The sequence below is a fragment of the Myxocyprinus asiaticus genome, chromosome 3, assembly GCF_019703515.2.
Source record: "Myxocyprinus asiaticus isolate MX2 ecotype Aquarium Trade chromosome 3, UBuf_Myxa_2, whole genome shotgun sequence".
Taxonomy (NCBI): Eukaryota; Metazoa; Chordata; class Actinopteri; order Cypriniformes; family Catostomidae; genus Myxocyprinus; species Myxocyprinus asiaticus.
The window spans coordinates 44,896,782-44,915,901 of record NC_059346.1 but is presented as its reverse complement, the minus strand read 5'-3'; the positions used below and the strand labels follow the sequence as shown (position 1 = coordinate 44,915,901).

Sequence of the window (19,120 nt, the reverse complement as noted above, 5' to 3'; positions counted from 1 at the left end):
GACCTGGGAGGGAGACAAGGGGAGGGAAAAGAGGAGAGGGAAAGAGTGAGGCAGAGCGACATTGAGAGAAAGAGAGGAAAGAGAGAAAAAAATTGCTCGCCGGTTCCCAGACATGCCGTCGCCTGGTCCTCGACCACTCTTCCACTTTCTGGCGGATGACAGCCGCTCCTCCCTGGGTGGACCGGAGCGAGTCCTCCAACCCCTGGCGGGTAGAATGCCCCTCCATGTTCTGGTGGCCGGTAGCGAGCCCCTCCGTCCCTGGCACCGGCTCCACTGTTCCAGGCAGTCGGCAGCGAGCCCCTCCCCTCGTGGACGGCGGCCATTCCTCCGCGTCCAGGCAGCCAGCAACGAGCCCCTCCCCTCGTGGATGGCGGCCATTCCTCTGCATCCAGGCAGCCAGCAGCGACTCCTCCGTCCCCCGGTGGATGGCCACGGCTGCTCCTTTGGGCAGACAGCAGTGGGGAAGACTCCACGACAGCGCATCCCTCCTCCTTTCTGGGTTTCGGGACCAATGTAACAAGGGTTAAAATGGGCAAGGAGGAGGCGGGAACCGGCTGAACAGACAAAGAAATATTTAATGAAACAAAAAGACACAAAACACAAATGCATTAAAGGCAGCTGCGTGTGGCTCTCTCTCTCTTGAACTGCAGCAACCGACTGCTTTTATCCCTCTCCTCGGCTGATTAGCCCGACTGGGGGCCGGGCGTGCTTAGTCGCGGCCCTGCCCCGCCCTCTTCATCGTCACACTGACTTATAGTTCTTGTGAGAACTCTAAAGGCTGTCAATGATTCCTCTAATAATAGCATCATAAGGGTAAAGGTTTAACCCTTTCATACGTACTGTCACAAATATGTGACGGTTAACAACTGGGCCAGCAGAATAGTATCACACATATGTGTTTCTGCAACATCCAGTTATGTTACAAGCTGCCAGATTCAAACTGGCTTTCGCACCGACACAGGCTGCACTGGTCAAGTGGCTGTAATTTATATTTGCTCAAACAGTTACTCATACAGTCTTTAAACCACAAAATAAGTTAATACATCAAACGCGATCTTTCTCTGATGCGTGCTGGCATTTGTTTACATTAGTAGCGGTTGTCATTCATCAAACAAACAGCTACTCAAAGAGTCTTTTCAAGCACATAATATGTTTATTTTACATAACAAACAGCCAAATTGTCACTAAAGTACCACGATAACAATTTACAGCTTGTTTATGCACAGCCATTATATCTAAACACGATCTTCCAATGCACGCAGCCACGTCTGCTTAGGTGCACATGCGGTTTTCATTCACACAAATAGCAACTCAAACAGTCTTTTCAGCCATATAATATGTTTGTTTACTGAAACAGACAGCCAAACTATCACAAAAGCACCACGATAACAGTTTAAAACTCACATACTCACAGTGAACACATGCTGAGCACGATTATCAGATGCACGCAGTGACGTCTGTTTACATTAGTGCTTGTCAAACACACACACTCACACACACACACAAACTTGTTTTTATATCATTGTGGGGACTCTCCATAGACTTTCATGCATTTTATGATTTTTATACAGATCTAACGATATTTTCTATCCCCTAACCCTACATTTTTACATTTTCAAAAAAACATTGTTTAGTGTGTTTACTAAGCCATTTCCCTCATGGGGTCTGCTGGCTGGTCCCCACAATGTAGGTAATCTCAGGTTTTACTATTCTTGTGGGGACATTTGGTCCCCACAATGTAGCATAAACATGTACACACACAAACACACACACACAATATCAGAGATGTCAAACAGTGCATAGGCAAACCGGATTGCTGATATTATTTGTTCATTTGTTGTTGTTTTTTATAGCTATATATAAACAAAATAAACAAAACAAATACAGTACAGCAGACATAACCCATTTGTTCACGTTTACTATATTATATACAGTATTTTTATTTTTTAATGACAAGAAATAAAATTAAAATGTAATAAAAAAATAAATAAAAACTTGTCTACATTCTACCCCCTCTGTGCAGTGTCACTCCAGGGGGCCACTGCAGGGGAATCTAGACCCTACTCATGAAAAGGTTAAGGCACTAATATAAATACTGAAGTTCCCCTACATAAACAGGATATTTAAGACTCATTTAAAGAGTACCTTGGTTTTCCAGAAGGTTAAGCCAGTGTGGCACCCAGCAGGTCACAACCCTGCAAGCACACGTACATCACCCAGATGTCTATTTGATGTGTGTGTTTACGTCCGGAAGACGTTTTGTTTTTAAAGTTTTTTGCTCATCTGCAATACGTCTATAAGATGTTTGTAAAGAAGTATGTCTCGGATGTCAATAAGACATTTATCCGATGTCTTTGAGACATTTGTGATGTAGAATGTTAGTAAATCTGATCTTTTTAAGATGTTTCGTAGATGTTAATTAGATGCTTTCCAGATGAAAAGATCTAAAACAAACATCTCAGAAATGTACTATGTGGGAAAATTCATTTCGTAGATGATTTTTTACAGTACGTATATACAGTACTGTCTGTATGTCTACAGTTATGTTGAAGACTCCACATCTAGGCATTAAATATCCATGTCATAAATATAGACACTGTTTTACTGAGAGTGGCTAAATCCTGCAATTGTTTTGGTTTTATTCATTTATTACTCGTTTATTGCAAGAGGCACTCAATTGTTATACATCACTTAATCAGTGATCTCTTTACTGAAGGATTACTTACTGAACTGATTGCCTGCTCTGAGATAGAAACCTCAACAACGAACCCCTCCCTCCTCCCACTGTCTGTTCAGCATTGCCAAAGTCGGAGTATGGAGAGTTCAAGTCAATGCAACAGCAACGGTACGCTGTAAAATCACGCTGTAGTACGCAATCTGCGTTAGTGGACATTAACTCTTCCACTCAGCATCACTCTGCAAGTTTTGCCATGAGTTTGCTTCACCTATCAACCCTCCTGGGTAAGTCATCATTTTTTCCTGAATGTCTTGATAAATAAGCGCTCGATTGATCTGAATATCTGGCTAGACAATCGGTTGCTTGCAACTTTCTATACCTTTGTGCAAGTTGAATTTACTGCCGTTTCTTCAGTGTGGACTCGATCCATCGGTGCGGAAGAGATAGACCACTCTTAATGAGAGTTTAATATTCTTGAGGTGCCTCTTAGATGTTTTATATACTCTGATATGTTACCCCCTCTTCAGCCGCCGCACTTGTAGTGAGAGCTCAGCCACAGCTCTTGCGCGGCTCCTGCAGTTTCGACCTGGACAGCTGCGGCTACACGTCTGATCCCGCTTACGCTGCCTGGACCATTAACGAAGAAGGTATGAAAACTATCGGTTCTTATTGTAGAGTTCACAGTTTGGTCAGTTGCGAATGCATTTGATATTTTCCATTAAGTTTAAATTGCAACAGGTTACAAAAATACCAATACCAGCACAGGAAGCTTTGGAGTTTATTAGTGGGAAACAATTTGTTTTGAAAGAGTTGCATGGAACTTTCAATGAAGCCTTTACTATGGGGCGCCAAGTGCAGCTCAAATGCCTAATTCCGTAGAATAAATTAATTACGTGACACCACCTGCAGTAATTCGTGACTAAATAAAGTTACACTTAAATGCATTTCGTGCACTGGAAGACAAAAGCCAGTTGTATTTTGTCTACGAAAATGTAAAGTTAGTACTTTATGTTACTGCACAAAATTCTAAACCAAAACTGGATTTCGTGCACGAAACTGAGACAAGTTCCTTCCATTTCGTGGACATTAGAATGATTTTCATTTTGTGGATAACAGAACCCAGATAGCACACTTACACCTCCGAGATGTCTGTTTTAGATCGTTTCATCTGGAACGCATCACAATCTAATACAAATCTGCTAAACATCTTAATAAGATCAGATTTACAAACATTCTACATCATAAACTTCTCGAAGACATCTGCTGAATGTCTTATTGACAACCGAGAGGAAACGTCTCATCGACACGTCTTCTAGATGTAAACACACACACATCAAATAGAGGTCTAGGTGATGTACAGAATTTTGGATGTAAGTGTGCTATCAGGGAAAACACCTTTTGCGAAAAAAATACATACAAAAATGCACCCAGTCATTCTGTGACTGAATATGTATTTCGTCTACGAAAGGGGTTGTTTGGATCACAAAATGCATTTTGTCTACAAAAACAGTTTTGTTAAATTCCATTTTGTGATTCAGTATGGGTACTTCTCAATCAGTCTTGCTCCCTGTGTCGTTGTGATGAGGAGGAGGGCGGGCCGGGCCTTGACTATGCACGCCTGTCCCCCAGTCAGCCGAGGAGAGGGATAAGTGCAGCGGGATGCTGCAGTTCCAGAGAGAGAGAAAGCCACACGCAACTGCAGTGTGTGTGTTTATGTTTTGTGTCTTTTTTTTAATTTTTTTTATAAGAACTTAAACAAAAAGACACAAAACATAAACACACACACTGCAGCTGCGTGTGGCTCTCTCTCTCTCTCGAACTGCCGCATCCCGCTGCACTTATCCCTCTCCTCAGCTGATTAGCCCAATTAAGGGCCGCCCTCCTCCTCATCACAGACCTTAATCAGTATATGGTGAACATGAATTCGGGCACTGGGAATGGTGTTCATCCAGTGTATATTAGGATCAGTGTTGCCAGATCATAAAACAGAAACAAGCAACCTGATCTGGAAAAACAAGCCCAAAATAAAGCCTACACTGTAAAAAAAAAAAATCCTGTTGTTTAAAAAAAAAAATAATACAAAAAAACTGGCAGCTGTGGTTGCCAGAATAATTACAGAACAGTTGCCAGAAAAAAATACAGTAAAAATGTAAACAACTTCACAGAACCACCTGAACATTTTACAGTTTAAAACTGTTGTAATTTACATGACCATGCTTGCACTGTAAAAAATTAAATAATAATAATTCTGTTAAATTCACAGTAAAAAACATCATAACCTTGATATTAACCTTTTGAAACTGTAAAAATCTGCTTTTTACTTTATAATGTATTGTTAATCACCGTAAAAATTACAGAAGAGCACATGATGATATGAAGTTCAGCAGTAGTGGCTCTTTCAGGAGCAATGACCAATAAACATGTAGAGACACACAAACACTAAACACCATCAGGGTAAAACGTGAAATTAAATGTACGTAACTGATATTAAAAATAAGAAGAAACATAACTATTCCCATAAAATATAATGAAATATGATGGGTCATGCAGGGAATCGTGGGAACACCCGATTATAATTTTTTATGGTAATTTTAACAATAATTTACTGTAAAAAGTAAGTGTACTCTCTTGTTAAACATAATGTACATTTTTACCATTAATTATACAGGAAAATCATATTTTTGCATCTAAAATAAACATTTTATTGTAAAAACTACTGTATTGTCTTTTAAAATATATTACAACTTTATATTGTACAGTTAATACTCATTAATTAAGAAAAAAATTCTGTAGCATTTTTACAGTCTTTTACCATTAAAATTACAGACATTTTTTACAGTGTAGTGTACACGACTGAAGCTCGTCTCCTTTGATGTTTTGAGTTGATGACTGGTCTGCGACAAGAGAAGTCTTGGATCTCACGATGAACGGTCTTGTTGTGTGCGCACTCCTGCAACATGCCGAGACGAGTCCCAGATGCTACGACAGTTTTCAAAACGAATGCTTGAAATCGAGATGTCTTGTCTTCAGGTGTGCGCATCGTGACAATGAGCCACAGCCAATGAAATATAGAGAGAGCGCAAGAGGAGGGCAAGGTATTAGGAAGCAGAAGACAAAATATTATTAGAAAATAAAATGAAACTCACACACATCTCCCTACCCAATGTCTTTATTATAATTGTCTTTCTTAAATGTTTCCTTTTGCATATAGCAAAATGGGCATGAGCCGTTCTTTCATGTTTGTTGACGTTATCAAGAGTAAACTAGTTTGTGAATTAATTTTGTTATCTTAATTATAAGATGTAGTTTTGGCGATCTGTTTGAAATGGGATGACTGGGCTGTAACATCCGGTTCCGTGTGGATTTAAAGAAAAATATGTGTACGATCTGAAAATTTGAAAAAGCGAATGCAAGAACAAATGGTCTGTGTCCTTTTGCGTCCATTCCATTTTTTTAAAACCCAAATATTAAAAACGAAAAATATGTTTTATTCTTTATAGGTTTTAACACTGATGAATAGAATTAGCAGATACAAACTCGTTTTCTGTTGACCATTTCATTTTCTATTTAAAAAAGAATAAAGAGAAAGGGGGAAATGGCTTTTCTTTCCTATTTTGTTCATTGTTTAAAGAGCACCTATTATGGTTTTTCAAATATTACCTTTCATGTAGTGTGTTATATAGCTGTTTGTGAATGTAAAAAAGTCTACAAAGTTTCAAAAACCAAAGTGCACGACAAATTGAGTTATTGACTCCCAAAAGAAAGAACTGATTCTGAACACCTGAAACAAGTCGTTAGTAATTCCAGACTTACTTCCTGTACTAACCTATGTAATTTGGTAACAAAAAACCCACCTCTGGTCTGTTTACATGTACAGCCAGTGCAGGCTGTTAGCCTGTTAGCTGTTATTACTCACATTATTGTCAAAATACATATAAACTTACCACTGAGAAACATCCTGTTCTCGTCGTGCTTGCGATGGTGGTTCAGGTTGATCTTCCGATATATCACTATCGGACTCGGGCTCAAATTGGTAAGGTAAATCAGACATTTTTTCAGACGGAGCTGAAACTCGGATATGGTAGTGGGCATTTCCTTTCCGACATGTGCTGTAAGCGGTAGACCAGTCGCAACAGACTGGGACATCTGACCAATCAGAGCAGAGTATGCTCTGAAAGGAGGAGTTTAGAACGAATCCTTTAGAACGGATCATTGAATGAGCCATTTTTGACACTGGGAAAAAAAAGGTAATGCTGCAATTTAAATTGTGAGGTTTTTTGACCTTGGATGCATGTAAATCTATTGTATGAGACCTTTAAAACAAAATAATAAAAACCATAATAGGTGCACTTTAAGAAATTACTTTATCTCTTGAATATTTGATACGCACATGTGGGCGGCACTGAAACACCCCTTTCATCAGATTGGTCAACCAGCCCCGTCTTCTGTACTGCTTTAATCCTATCAGCCAGAATTAGAGTTGGGACAGCTCTGCAAATTTGTCTACATTTTTATGGAATATTGTCCTGAACCACCACTCACTGTAAAATATGCATGCCATATGTAGTAAACTTGTTGCTGGGCACATAACTGGTGCTGTTGCGAGGTGTTGCCTTCAATGGATGACGTGTGAGAGATCGCAAGACTATATGCTATATGCTAGCATAGAACAGCATTAAGTAGCCGGTTTAAACTAAACATCACGTTACGCGAGCATATAATAGTTTTTTCCCTCCAGAGTGCACGTGCACATGTTCTTCTGGAGTTAATAAAGTCCTGAATTAACTTTATACTGCTTTAATAATGGAATTTGTGATAAATCAAAAGGGAGCACACACTCATTGCTCTTTTTCACTGTCATGGAAAACCTGAAAATATCAGGGAATATTAAAATATGTACTGTATATAGTGTTTCTCTACTCTAAATATTTAATGGGCTTGAAATCGCTTATTGTGTTGAGTACAGTCGATAATGATGGCTCATTTGTAAGTGAATTGTTCTTTTGAGTCAGTTATTTTGAATAAGGAAAACATATGGAAATTCATATGCCAAAAAGGGTGGGAACCCTGACTTTAGCTGTAATAAACCAGCTGAAACCGAATGTGATCACAAACTAAGGCTTGAATTAAAAAAAACTGCACAAATAATTTTAATTACACGTCTGCTTCGCCGACAAATTCCGGTCAAATCAAATCTGTATTAATGCATCATATCTAATTAACCAATCAGTGACTCTGAAGTAAAGGAGAAATTAACTTTTACCTCTAATATTTTCCGTACACCGATCAGCCACAACATTAAAACCAACTGCCTAATATCGTGTAGGTCTCCATTGTGCCGCCAAAACAGCGCCAACCAGTAATGTAATGACAGGAACGTCGGACATTGTAACGAAGTAAAAGTAAAAAAAAAAATTATTAGAAATTTACTTGAGTAAGTGTGAAATGTACCCCCCTTTAAATATACTCATAAAAGTACTTTTTTTCCAAAAAGTTACTCAAGTAAATGTAACGGAGTAAATGAAGCACGTTACAGCAGTTACCTGAGACACGTTTACAAGCTTATGCATTAAAACACAGCTGGTATTAATCAACAACATTGATGTATAAATGTGCGTTTTCGTTGTAGATATTTAAACATGCAGTGTTATTATGAAAGATAAATGACATAAATAAAGTAAAAAATATTTTTAACCTTCTCCCAGCAACTGTAATATTTGTTTCCCTTTCATGGATATTATGGATGAAAGACATTACAAACATCTCTTTTAAAGAGAAAATAAGGCTTTGACTTCATAAAGCAATGCAATGTAAAGTTTGTACGAAGTAACATTTATCTAACATTTATATAACAATGCTATCAAAGTGTATAGCAGGCACAATAACCTACAACATGGGTCGCTGTATTGATTGTTTTGGGTTGAATGGATCACATGACTGTGTCACATGACAACAAATATGTCATTGTTTTCAGATATCCTCATTTCCCCTGTCCACACTACAATGCGAAGACGGCATTTACAAATTTATCCACTTGGGAGAGCGTTTCAAAAAGCTAAATTTTCGATGTCAGAAAGTCATCTCATTGTGGACGGAAGGCCAAAACGTTGAAAAAAAGATGCATTTTCTGATTAACACTTTTATTGATTCAGACACATGAAACAGAAAAGCAAATATATATACACCAAATCAACTTTTAACCCCCATAATTCCTTTTCGTCCTCCCAATCCCCAACCCCACCCTGACTCTCAACAAATATCCCTGTGGTCCAATTTGAGAATACACACAAAACAAAACAAAACAAAAAATATATATAAAAAAATTTAAAAATTAAAATCACACACATTTAAAACTACACATCTCTCTCCACTTCCTCTCCCCCGAAAATGCCAAATAGCTGCCCCATATTTTATTAAATAACTCCAAGTTTCCCTGCCTTCTATATGACATTTCTTCGAATGCCGCCACCCTGCCCATCTCAATGAACCACTCCTGAAATGAGGGCGCTCCAGCCGACTTCCATCATAACACTGGCTAGGACCCAATTTTTGTATAGATTTATCCCCTATATTAATGACCGCTCCATTGCCTAAAATACAGAGTCTGGGGCAAAATGGAATTTGAGTGTCCAATACGTCGCACATAAAATTCTGAACCCTCAACCAAAAATCTTGGATCTTAACACACCACCAAAAAACATGGGTTGTGTCCCCATCTTCTGATTGGCATCGCCATCAGGTGGGTGTGTCTTTGAGACCAAGCCTATACAATCTAGAGGGGGTCCAATAAAATCGATGTAAAATCTTAAATTGCATAAGGTGCACCCTTGCATCTAAAAGATGGATGCATTTTCAGATGAAAACGTATTAGTGTGGACGTGGCCTGAGACAGCCCTCTAAATGGGCGACTCCCTGATCAGTGCCCTAACTACTGAACTAGGGACTGATTGAGACGCACCCTATGTTACGAAATGCATTTCGTCCACAAAATTAGTTTTGTAAATGACATTTGATGATTCAGTATGTTACGAAATGCATTTCGTCCACAAAATGATTTTTGTAAATGCCATTTCATGATTCATCTTGTCACAAAATGCATTTCGTCTATGAAATGATTTTTGCATTTCCAAAAAAGGAGCTGTGTGGATCACACAATGCATTTCGTCCACAAAATAAGTTTTGTACATTCCATTTTGTGATTCAGTGTGTCACAAAATGCATTTCGTCTATGAAATGATTTTTGCAAGATCCATTTCTGTGATTCATCATGTCAAGAAATACATTTCATGGACAAAGCGGTTGTCTGGATCACGAAATTGAATGTACAGAAATAATTTAGTGGATGAAATGTTTTTGTGATCCAGACATCCCCTTGCTTTGACAAAATGCCTTTTGTGACATGTATGCTGGGTGCATTTTGTCCATGAAAGGTGTTTTCTGTTAGAGCTGACTTTACATTTTCGTAGACATAATGCAACTGGCTTCTGTCCTCTTTCTGTGCACGAAATGCATTTCGTTGTAATTGCATTTCGCCATGAAATCTTGCATTTGGTGTCACGTAATTCATTTAGTCCACAAAATTAGGCATTTTACACTTGGTGCCCCATACTCTATGTGGTGCATTATAATGTTAATCATAATTCATTATAATTCACATTGTAAACTACAGTCTTCTTATAATTAATAGTAACTACAGTTATAATACTTACCTATCCATGCATCTTGAAAGAGTATATTACGTTAAATAACATGATAACACACATTGTAAAAAGTAACCTGCAATTATTACCTTAAAGAGTTATTTCTACCTGATCTAACCCTAAAAATAGTTTTGTTGGTGTAGCCTAATGTATTCAGGTTGATTCAGTGATGTTAAATAATATTTTTTACTTGAATGAAACCAGTTAATGACCATGTTACCTCATGAAGCACATTTTTAGGGAATACATTTGTTTCAGTGCATGAAATTTGGTGTTGACCATGTGTTTCAATACATTATACTTTTTAAAAATAAAACATGAAGAGGTAGGTATGTATAATATTTTATTATAACTTTGGTTACAATTATTTGCAAGAACAGACAATTAATAATAAGGTTTATTATAAGGCATTATGAATGCATTGTAATCCATTAAGAATACCTTTATAATACATTATACGTATATACAGGCCTCATGGAAAGTGTTTGTTTCTTCAGCATTTAGAACTGCTGGTTTCACAGATATACTTCATTAGGTACATGACAGTACTTTATCTGATCTCTGCTGTTGTCATTCTAACTACTGCTAAGGGCTGCCATAGATTGTGTAACTGGCTTGTATTATGCACACTCAATATCCCCCTCCTACTACCGTCTTGCTAGAGACACATGTTAAATGATAGCTGTCCTGTTTGTTGTTGTTTCTTGTCTTTTAAATTACCCTTAATATTGAATTCAGCAGGATAAGCATTTTGCATAACCTTTCTGGCTTAATTGTGTTCTGTTCTAAAAATAAGCCTTGTTATCATTGCTTTACTTTTGTTACTAGCCTCTGCCAAAAAATATGTGTCTGGTGTACAACTGGGTGGGCTCAGCTGTTGTGGAAAAAAAAAAGAGTTTGACTGACTGTGAACTGAAGTGTAATGGAAGAAGTATAATCCTGTGAACATACATTGGGCAGTTTAACTGGCAAGATGTCACCTTTTCTCAACCTTTTGGGCATGGATTGTGTGTGCTAGTTTTTTCCCCACATGTCAATAAGAATAGCTATAAAACAAGACTGGGCTACAAATGTGTGCCTCTATTTGGTTTCCTAGACAACACAGACTTTGTGGTGGAAACAAAGTAGAGTCAGACCTTTTAGTTTTAGGAAAGTGGGAACAATAGGGTGCTTATAAATGATTTTTTCATGTATTTGGTCAGAATTTCATTTTTTGAAAAAAAATTTTTTTTTATCTTTCTACCATATACATTTTTGTTATATAATAAAAATGTCTCTATGGCTGTCTGTGATGACGGCTGTCTATCTTTGTATCATTTGGAGTGTTTACTCAATTTATTGATTGAATGTAAAGCCAGCTAAAAACATGGAAATTTGGCCAAATGTTCTCAGAAGGATGGAGTGAAAGAGAAAGAGGATATATGAGGAAGCGTTTTCAGACAGCTGTAGAAATTATTGTAGGCATTTGGAGATGTACAGCAGACATTCACAGAGTTCTGACCCTTCCTATGGAGAAAAAGAAGTGGGCTACATAAAACACCACAATGTGCAATCTCTGTAAAAGAGCTGCTGCAAGGGGAGGTTGTGAATGTGTAGAGAATCCTCAGCCACTTTGCCATTAAAGGAATAGTTCACCAAAAAATTTAAATTCAATGCATCATTCTCACTATTCCTTGGGTCTGTGAATTTTTGTCTTGAAAAGCTCAGTAGGCCTGGTATACATGAGGTAAACTGAATCAGCAAATATTTGTATGTGTAGGCATCAGTCCTTTCCCTCCTAAATTGGTGGCATGAAATATGTTGCGCCTGTTCTTGTTTTAAACAGTTTAAGGGTTAGTTCACCCCAAAAATAAAATTCTCTCATCATTTACTCACCCTCATGCCATCCCAGATGTGTATGAATTTCTTTCTTCTGCTGAACACAAACAAAGATTTTTTAGAAGAATATCTCAGCTCTGTAGGTCCATACAATGCAAGTGAATGGTGACCAGAACTCCAAAAACTACAAAATTACCATAATTGTATGCTTCAAGCACTAGGAAGTGTAATCTAGCTTTAAGTCAAGATGCACATTGAAAAAGGAGTTCAATTTTGGTCTGTTCTCACCTAAAACCATCTGGATTGCTTCAGAAGACATTGATTAAACCACTGGAGCCGTATAGATTACTTTTATGCTGCCTTTATCTCCTTTTTGGAGATTCAAAGTTCTGGCCACCATTCACTTGCATTGTATGACCCTACAGAGCTGAACTATTCTTTTAAAAATCTTTGTTTGTATTCAGCAGAAGAAAGAAAGTCATACACATCTGGGATGGCATGAGGGTGAGTAAATGATAAGAGAATATTTATTTTGGGGTGAACTAGCCTATGTCTTTAAGTGAACTGTCAGTTGACATTCTGAAGATGCTAATCATGAGAGGTGTTGTCAACACTGCTTTGTGGTAACTGAACTTCATCAAACCCTGCCATCCAAAATGAGGACTAACGTTAATGGACTTTACAAAAGACATGACTTCACCATTTTAAACAAAAAGCTCAGTTCATGTAAATCTTGGCCTGAGAAGTGGCTTGTATTTTACTCATGGGCTAAATGCATGAAAAATTTTATAAAATGAGCCAACCCAAAGTGAAGGAAATTAGTGTGTTTTTGCAAGAAGGCATGAGAAGAAAAGAAAAATTAGAGACATGGTTCTCCTCTGGCACACGGAATGAATCACCATGGTAACGTCTGGAGGTATCAGAGGAGATCATTAAAGTTAACCGCAACAAAACACTTTTACATCATTTGGAAGTTTGATGCCTATTAAACAAGTGAAAATCAGATAAATGCACAACATCTGTAATTGCTTTGTTTCTGACAGTTTATATTTCTTCTCAAACTTTTAATTAAACTGCTTAAATGTGGAGGGAGTCTATTTTTTTTTTGCTCTAAACAGTCTGTCCATTAAACTGGAGACAATAAAGGGACTGTTAAGTGAGTCTTTGTTTTACATTTTTGAGAACCTGATATGGATTACACCTGTCTTTTGACACACAGTTTAACCTAGTGCTACAGGGACCACCCATTCATTTAATTTACTTTATCTATTAAGATGTTTCTGTTCATTACTGCTTACCACGTGTGACCCAGATATCTGTATATAAGGATTATTTGATTGATTTGTCTTTTGAACATAAAACTCCATTGTTATAGCAGTCAATCCTCCAGAAAAAATAACAGATGAGTGTTTAAAACAATCATAAACAATCATAAACTTCTTTCTCAAACAAATATATGTATGTTTTTTATTCTGTCCTTAGACCTAAACTTATGACATCAGCCATTAAAACATGCACACAGAAATTTAGGTGACCCAGGACAATTGTTTTATTTTTTATGCAAGAAGCCCCCATGACTTGGGCCCAGTGAGTAGGCTATACCATAGAGGAACTTATTGGGCCCCCCTGGTCACAGGGTCCTGATCAACATTCCTAGTTGCACCCCACCATGATGGCCTGATGAGTAAAATCACCATATAGCACAAGTTATGTTTATGTAATTGAAATTATTCCTCTTCCTTTAGGTCGCTTCATCACAGCAGACAACATGTCTATTGGTGAAAAAGAAAAGTATGTTCTGGTCAGCCCAGAGTTGGAGCTCCGTGACTGGAGCTGTGTGCGGTTAGTCTATCAAATCACTGGCTCGGGATCTCTTCAACTTCACTTACGACCTGAGGGTGAGAACTTTGACTACACTTTATGGACAGCAGAGGAACCCTCAGACAGTTGGCTCATTGCCAGTGTGGACCTCCGCAATATGTCTGGGGCTTACCAGGTATCTACATGACATGGCACAGAGGCAGGAAACAGAGAGGTTGATCTGTATGTGATATACAGGGTTGGGAGGGTTACTTTTGAAATGTATTCCACTACAGATTACAGAATACATGCTGTAAAATGTAATTTGTAACGTTTTCCGTTAGATTACTCAAGATCAGTAATGTATTCTAAATACTTTGGATTACTTCTTCAGCACTGGTAGATTTTTTCACTTGTTTTGACTATAAAAACTCTGCCAGTACAGTAAGACAAAATACACATGTTAAAAATACATTCTCTGAAAAACCTAAATATCTTATGCAGTGTTGTTTCTAAAACAAGACAAATCAAACTGATCTTGTTTTAAGGATTTTTAGATATTTTTACAGGAAAACAATACAAAAATTATAAAAAATATGATTTTTACCCCAACATCAAAGGTCTTACTAGAAAAAAACAAATTATGATCCAACGTGAATTTTCTTGTTAAAACAATATGATCGTGCCTGGTAACGTGCATGTAAAATGTCTAGAAATAGCATTTTAGCTTAGCGTAAAGCTGACAATTTACACAAGATTTATTTCTATTTCTTCTGCTCCAAACTTACTTCAAACTTACTTCTCTGTCTGCTCGTATGAATGTAACACATCATAAGAAAGTGTTTCACCGCTGTTCAAATGCACTTTGGATCGCATCATATATATGTATAAATGTTTTCCATCTGAAAGGACTAAATATTAAATGAAACAAATGACAATAAAATGCAAAGTAATCTCTTCAGTAATCAAAATACATTTTGAATGTAACTGTATTCTAATTACCAATGATTTAAATTGTAACTGTAGTGGAATACAGTTACTTATATTTTGTATTTTAAATGCGTAAAACCGTTTACATGTATTTCATTACTCCCCAAACCTGGTGATATAATGTATTCAGATTATTCATAGTTTTCCAAGCCTAAAGAGGGTTTGAGTAGAGCTGAAGAAAAGAGCCTTTGTAAATACTACCGTGGACATGCCTCTGCTTTGATCATACAAGCCACTTGTACTATATTACTACACTAATGCTTGTGCTATGTTTGTAGGAATTTAGAAAACAGATTGAGTGAAATGCTTGCTCATTGTAAATAAAGGAATAAAAATCGACTTTTTGTTTATTAACAAGTGCTGTGAAGTATGACTGGAAAGATAAGGAATCCATTATGCTAGTTTTGACTTGGTTTCTGATGTAAATGTTCTGATTTTATATTTACTCTAAGATTCGAATGTGTGTAAACTCATGCTGTTCAACAGCCCTATTTCACTTCTCTTTGTTATTTTTTATTTTATTTTTACATTCTCAGCTACTATTTGAGGGTAAACACAGGAGAGGAATAGGAAACAGCATCGCTGTTTTTGAAATAAGCATCATCCCTGGGTACTGTATAGGTAGGTCTTCTAATTTTATACCCTACTGTTAACTGGCACAATGTATGTATTATGGAGCACAGCATCTCTGATGCTTTACAAAAATTACAAAGATGTGTAGGAAGACAGTGTTACAGTATGCTAATGCAATGATACTTTCCACTCAGTAACAATAATGCTCCTGCACTATGGAAAGTTTGTGTTGTAATCTTTTAGACTAATTGATTTGAATGTTTTAAGCAATAGTTAACCCTGTATTACTTTTTTGTTTCTTGTGCGAAATACAAAATTTGATGTTTTAATGAATATCATGGACCATTCGTTGATGTCTGTTGTGCGTTCATGAGCGCTTTGAGAAGAGTTCACAGTGGCACATGTTCGCGTGAGAAAGATTTTCACTGAAAATTTAGTTCAATTCTGAATTATTTCTCACCAAAGCCTATCATATGGCTTCAGAAGACTTGGAATATGATGTATGAGTCGCATGGACTATTTTTATAATACTTTTAGGTCATTTTTTAAGCTTTAAAGAGAGTTATCCACTGCCATAGTACTAAAAATACAGAGGGGACCTTATTTTAAAACATCTCCTTTTGTGTTCTGCTTAAAGGAATAGTTCACCCAAAAATGAAAAGTATCTCATCATTTACTCTCCCTCATGCCATCCCACATGTGTATGACTTTCTTTCTTCTGTAGGTCCATACAATGCAAGTGTATGGGTGTCAAAATGTTGATGCTCCATAAAGCACATAAAGGCAGCATAAAAGTAATCCGTAAGACTCCAGTGGTTAAATCCATAACTTCAGAAGTGATATGATAGATGTGGGTGAGAAAAAGATCAATATTTAAGTCAGTTTTTGCTAGAAATTCTTCTCCCTGCCCAGTAGGGTGCATATGCATGAAGAATATGAATCACCAAAAACACAAGAAGAAGAATTTGAAAGTGAATGTTAAAGTGGAGATTGACTGAGCAGGGAAGAGAATTTATAGTAAAAAAAAAAAATGTGCTAAAATATTGATCTGTTTCTCACCCACACCTATCAGATTGCTTCTGAAGACAATGATTTAACCACTGTAGTCATATGGATTACTTTTATGCTGACCTATGTGATTTTTGGAGCTTCAAAATTTTGGCATCCATTCACTTGGACCAAAAGAGCTGAGAATTTCTTCTAAAAATCTTAATTTCTGAAGAAAGTCAAACACATCCAGTATGGCATAAGGGTGAGTATATGATGAATTTACATTTTTGGGTGAATTATTCCTTTAAGAAAGAATGTCAGATGAGTTTGGAACGGCATGAGAGTATGAGACTGAATTTAAATTCCTTTAATGCTCTGTCTATTTCAGAATGTAACTTTGAAGAGCACCATTTGTGTGGCTATAGTAATCAATGGAATCCCAATGTGAACTGGTATGTGGGAGGGAGCTTGGCCCGGGACCCTCAGTCAAAACTTCCAAATGACCACACCATGAACAATGAAAGAGGTAATAATGGCTAACAGAACAGCTTTATACAATAACTCAAATGCTGTAATGTATCATACTGACCTAGGCTTTACAACCATAGCTTTTGTCAGCATCTTCCCAACCCACTATTCTCTTAGTTTGGAAGTTGCTTACTCTCCTACCCTGAGGAATGTACTGTGTGAATCCATCCTTTGTTTTATTTTTCCACTCTGAACTAGGTCATTACATGTATGTGGACTCAGTTTATGCTAAAAAGTTCCAGGAGGTGGCCAAGTTGGTGTCGCCAATGACTACCACTCCAATGGCAGGATGCTTGTCATTTTACTATCAAAGGGACCAAGCCATTGGGAATTTCTTCTCCATCTTCACTAAGGACCAGCTAGGCCACTATGAAGAAATATGGAGGCCTGATGTGTATGCAACATCAAGTTGGAAGTTAGTGCAAGTGGATATTAAGGCACCAAATTCTTTAGAGGTCAGTGAGGTTTTTATAAAAATTGTGTGTCCCAAAGATGATCAGAGTTTTCTAAAATATATTTCTTCATAGAGTAGGATGACAGGTTTAAGAACTGACATTCATCTGCATAGGTGCAGGTGCTAATATAAGCTGCTAAAAACACTCCATATTTGTGATGTATTAAATATCTGAAATATTTCTTTGTACTTTTGTTTTTTAAATACATTTCTAAATAATTAAGTAAATCCTGCCACAGTAGGCACTGGTATGCAGGGGAGCAGGACAGCAGAACAGGCTGTAAATCACCCTTTAGCACATGGAAACACACTATATGTGAGAGAGAACAGACTCTATTTGCTCACAGTCTGTCATGCGGTTTTACAATGTCTGCTATAAAATGTACATGTATTTATCATAAGAGTAATTAATTGAATTAATGTATTTAGTTGGGTTTCCATCTGGAAATATGAATTAATTTTAAACTAAATTCCTCAATACAGTGAATTTAAAATAATATCTAATAAAGTAAAATTGAATACAACAAACATTTAGCCTTAGACATTTATAATTAAAAGTGCCCAGGAGACCTTTTAACATCTTTCTGTTGTGCGCTCATTTGCTATGCTACAGGTTGCAGGCCATATACCACATGTATACACAAGAGACGTTCACATGTTGACACTATCCATATAAAGTAATCTCATGTTTAGAACAGATGGTATGTCCAGTTAGTATATCATTTTAAGTTTGAACTACCCATGATATACTAACGCCATCTGCAAATACACTTCCCGATTTAAGAGAAATATTTCCCATGTGTACACACCAGAACTCCATTCTAACAAGACTTACCACATATTTATAAAAGGGGCCTTCTTTTATTACATAGTATCCCTAAACGTATATAAGACGTTGTGCAGATGGATGTCATAATATAGATGCCAAGTTATAGTCAAACAAATATGAATTAATGTTCAGTGAAGTGTTCTTCACACCATCTTTATGAATATATTTACAACTGCAGTGGACAGTTGATAAATGGGTAACACTTTTGAAATATTTTCATTAATAACATTTGCAAACATTATTACATTAGATAATGCTTAGAACATTAATATATATATATATATATATACACACACTCACTAAGCACTTTATTAGGAGCACTGTGGTCCAATAAAGTGTCTGACATGGTCTTCTGCTGTTGAAGCCCATCTGCCTCAAGATTCAACATGTTGTGCATTCTGAGATGCTATTCATCTCACCACAGTGAGATGTGGTTATCTGAGTTATTATAGCCTTTCTGTCAGCTCGAACCAGTCTGGCCATTCTTCATTGACCTCTCTCATCAACAAGGCGTTTCTGTCTGCAGAACTGCCGCTCACTGGATGTTTTTTTGTTTTTTGCACTATTCTAAGTAAACTCTAGAGACTGTTGTGTGTGAAAGTCCCAGGAGATCAGCAGTTACAGAAATACTCAAACCAGCCCGTCTGGCACCAACAATCATGTCACGGTGGAAATCACTGAGATCAAATTTTCTCCCCATTCTGATGGTTGATGTGAACATTAACTGAAGCTCCTGATATGTATCTTCATGATTTTATACA

At 37.1% G+C, this 19,120-nt stretch overlaps 1 protein-coding gene across 2 annotated transcripts in view; it reads left to right on the top strand.

The window, feature by feature from the left end:
* The first annotated feature begins 2,791 nt into the window (after nucleotides 1-2,791).
* Nucleotides 2,792-19,120, top strand: part of LOC127430952 (MAM domain-containing protein 2-like) — a 30,058-nt gene continuing 13,729 nt past the window's right edge. For both annotated transcript variants that reach the window (XM_051681084.1, XM_051681091.1), the window contains exons 1-6: nucleotides 2,792-2,961; nucleotides 3,205-3,324; nucleotides 13,941-14,191; nucleotides 15,522-15,606; nucleotides 16,937-17,074; nucleotides 17,275-17,531. In XM_051681084.1, the coding sequence (XP_051537044.1) occupies nucleotides 2,832-2,961; nucleotides 3,205-3,324; nucleotides 13,941-14,191; nucleotides 15,522-15,606; nucleotides 16,937-17,074; nucleotides 17,275-17,531 (981 nt within the window). In that variant the 5' untranslated portion in view covers nucleotides 2,792-2,831. The remainder of the gene's footprint in view (nucleotides 2,962-3,204; nucleotides 3,325-13,940; nucleotides 14,192-15,521; nucleotides 15,607-16,936; nucleotides 17,075-17,274; nucleotides 17,532-19,120) is intronic.